Here is a 3,072-nt window from a genome sequence, read left to right as displayed (position 1 = left end):
GCGTGTGTGTGTGTCTGTGTGTCTGTGTGTGTCTGAGTTTGTGAGAGTTTTCTGTTGTTGTTGTAAACTTTAACAAACAATTTTGTCAGTTTTGTATTTGTCGGGAGTATTTTGTTGTTGGTTTATTTTTCACAGTCAAGTGGCATTTTTTTTTTTCTGGTTGTTGGGGGGGGTCTTGTTTTGTATTGTTTCCTTGGAAAGAGTGAGGGAGAGTCACAGCTTCTGCTGAGCAGAGACTCCTTTCCAGTAATCCAGGATGTCATGCAGATCCTCGTCCTTGGCAAACTGAACTTTCTTCCGCAGGGCATGCCCAGCCGCCATGTAAACCTCCTCCCTGTGGTGCTTCTTGTAAGGCCGGAATCGCTCCCAGATCTTGTGGGTGCTCTCTGATGAGTACTCAGGGCTGGAGGAGTAGCCCGAGAAGTAGTGTCTGGGGGAGAGCTGGGAGTACGTGGAGTCTCGCTTGGACCGGGAGAGTGGCTTGAGGAATGACACCCGCTGGCTCAAGGTGTCAGCACTTTCCTCATAGTACAGGGCCGGGAAGGAGTGACGGTGCTCACTGCAATGGTAAGAAGGCTTGACCTCCAAGTGGTGGATGGCGCCCGGGGACACCAAGGGAAGACGATCCAAAGGGCTGTTGAGTGGGCTGCCCTTCTCAATGTATTTGGAGTCAGACTTGCTGAGTGGTGGGTGGTCAGGCACATCCAAGCTGAAGACCTTGGCGCTCTTGATGGAGCCGCTAGAGGAGACACTGCAGGTCTTTCTGGCCACGGCAGCATCAGCACTGAGCTGGCGCTGCAAAGGGTGGTGGGAGCTTTCCTTGTAGGGTGGGGAAAGAAAGCTGGGCCGCTCTAGCCCACCCGAGGAACTGGCTGGGATGGACTGGCACTCAAAGGCCATGTCTGAGTCAACACCAGTCCCACCACCCAGGAAGGAGGCTGTGTCCAGCTTGAGGGCATCAATGCAGTTGTTGATGATCTGGTTGACCTTGTCTACCTCCTTGGCTATAGTAGAGATCTCAGCAGCTGAGCCTTGCCCATTGTCAAGCTCCCTCAGGTCCTCATCCCGCTGGGTTCGTTCCAGCCCATCCCCACCACCAGTCCGCACCTCAATGTAGTTACCTTTAGTGGTGACTTTAGGAGTCTCCATCCCAGCCTCCATTGACTTTGATGGGGGCAACTTCTCCCCAATCATGGAAGGGATGGAGGACATCCGTGAGACAGGGATGACTGGTGGCTCACCCAGCTTCTGGGAAGGATGGACCATGGTACTGGTGTCAATATCTGATCCATAACGCATTTCCAGGATGGTCTTTTTGACATTGAGGGACTTCTGTTTCTCCTCCTGCATCCTCCGCTTCCGCAGGCAGTAGTACACCACCCCCAGGACAATGACCATCCCAAAGAGGCAACCCAGGGTGGTCATGATATAGTGTGTAGTGGTGGAAGTACTGGAAATAGGGTCCTCCCTGCCTTTGCTCCGGGTTGCAAAGGTCAGGCAAGTGTGGTTGTAGCGCCTGTTGTTGCGGATGGAGGCCACGCAGAAAGTATAATCAGTGTGGGCCTTCAACTTGTTGACAGTGACATATTCCTTCTTGCTCTTCAGTGTTGCTATGTCAGAAACGTAACTGTTGTTGTATTGGACCAGCACATACATCTTACTGTAGGGCATCGGGATGGTTACCATCAGGATGGCTGAGGTGATGGTGACATCATGGAGCTTGATGCTGGGACTGAAGGAGGAGTCAGTGGTGGAGGAGGCTGGAGGCTTGACTGAGAGGAAGTCCCCAGGGCTGATGGCTGAGCCCTCATCCAGGTCTCGCTGGGAGTCAGGGGTATAAGGGGTGGGGTTGACCCTGGAGAGGGAGGGAATGGTGCCACCTCTGCACATGGACTGGAAGATGGTGATGGCATTGCGGTTGTGGTGAGGCCGAGGTACCAGGAGCGGGTACCCAGCGAACTCCCGAGGAGTCTCACACTGGAGCCGGTCATAGTTCTTGGTGACATTGTTGAAGAGTGCCAGCCAGTTAAGAAAGCCGTAGAGGCTACAGTCGCAGTTGAAGGGGTTGCCAGCCAGCTCACACACCATCAGATTGCTCAAGCTGGTGAAAGTGTTCCCCTCCAGGCGGCTGAGACGGTTAGATGACAGGTCAATGCTAATCAAGCTGGGGCACTCAGAGAAGGCAGTAGGGGTGACCAGCTCAATTAAGTTGTGCTGCACAAAGAGGAACTGGAGACGGGCCATGCCCCGCAACATGCCCTCTGTCAGGTTGGTGAGTTTGTTGTAGCCCAGCTGTAAGACCTGGAGGTTTGACTGGCCCATGAAAGCTCCATCCTCGATATAGGAGATCTCGTTCTTGGTCAGGTTCAAATCAGTCAGGTTGCCGAAGCGGTTGAGGGAGGAGTACAGCACCACTTTGAGCTTATTCTCGTTCAGACGCAAGTCGTGCACCGTGCTGTTGATATGCTGGGGGATGGTCTCATACGGGGGCTGGTTCTGGCTGCAGATGGCCAGCCACACATAACCTTTGTCCCCCTCAATCAGCCAGCAGTCACCTCGCACGGTGCCAGGGGAAAACAAGCAGAGCAGGGCAGCTGCCCACAACCCCAGGCACATCATGGTCTGCAGTGGTGCCCTCATCAGGATGGACAAAAAAAAACAACAAAAAGCAACCCCAGATCTCAGGACCACAGCAAAAGGAACCTAAGGGGCAGAGGGAATAGAAAGGGGCAGTAACTGGGGTTTAGCAATGGAAGGGCATGAGCACCCCAGTCCTATTGGGTGTCGTCACCATTATTTCTTCTTGCCCTCTGGGTCAAGCCAGGAGCATGGAGCAGGGGGAACACGTGCAATCTGCCTCCAGCACACCCAAAAGCTATGACCATGAATGATTGGTCTGGAAGGGAACTACCTTGTGCTTCTTTTCTAAACAAAAATTCAGACTGAGGATAACAAATCTTCTTTGATGCTCATGAGCAACTCGCCCACCTTTTCCACTTTTCTCCCTCCCACCCACCCCCCACCCACACCAAACCCACCCCAAAACAAACCCAAGTCCTCCCCCCCTCTAGT

At 53.4% G+C, this 3,072-nt stretch overlaps 1 protein-coding gene across 1 annotated transcript; it reads right to left on the bottom strand.

Moving 5' to 3' along the window:
* Positions 1-213: 213 nt before the first annotated feature.
* On the bottom strand, positions 214-2,640 carry ELFN2 (extracellular leucine rich repeat and fibronectin type III domain containing 2). Its single transcript, XM_075491682.1, has one exon. It carries the CDS (start codon positions 2,638-2,640, stop codon positions 214-216), a length of 2,427 nt encoding a protein of 808 aa, XP_075347797.1.
* Positions 2,641-3,072: the final 432 nt, after the last annotated feature.

Source organism: Mycteria americana, chromosome 1 (assembly GCF_035582795.1).
Source record: "Mycteria americana isolate JAX WOST 10 ecotype Jacksonville Zoo and Gardens chromosome 1, USCA_MyAme_1.0, whole genome shotgun sequence".
In the NCBI taxonomy this organism is placed as follows: Eukaryota; Metazoa; Chordata; class Aves; order Ciconiiformes; family Ciconiidae; genus Mycteria; species Mycteria americana.
The sequence above is the reverse complement of the archived record's forward strand: the minus strand, read 5'-3'. Positions and strand labels throughout refer to the sequence as shown.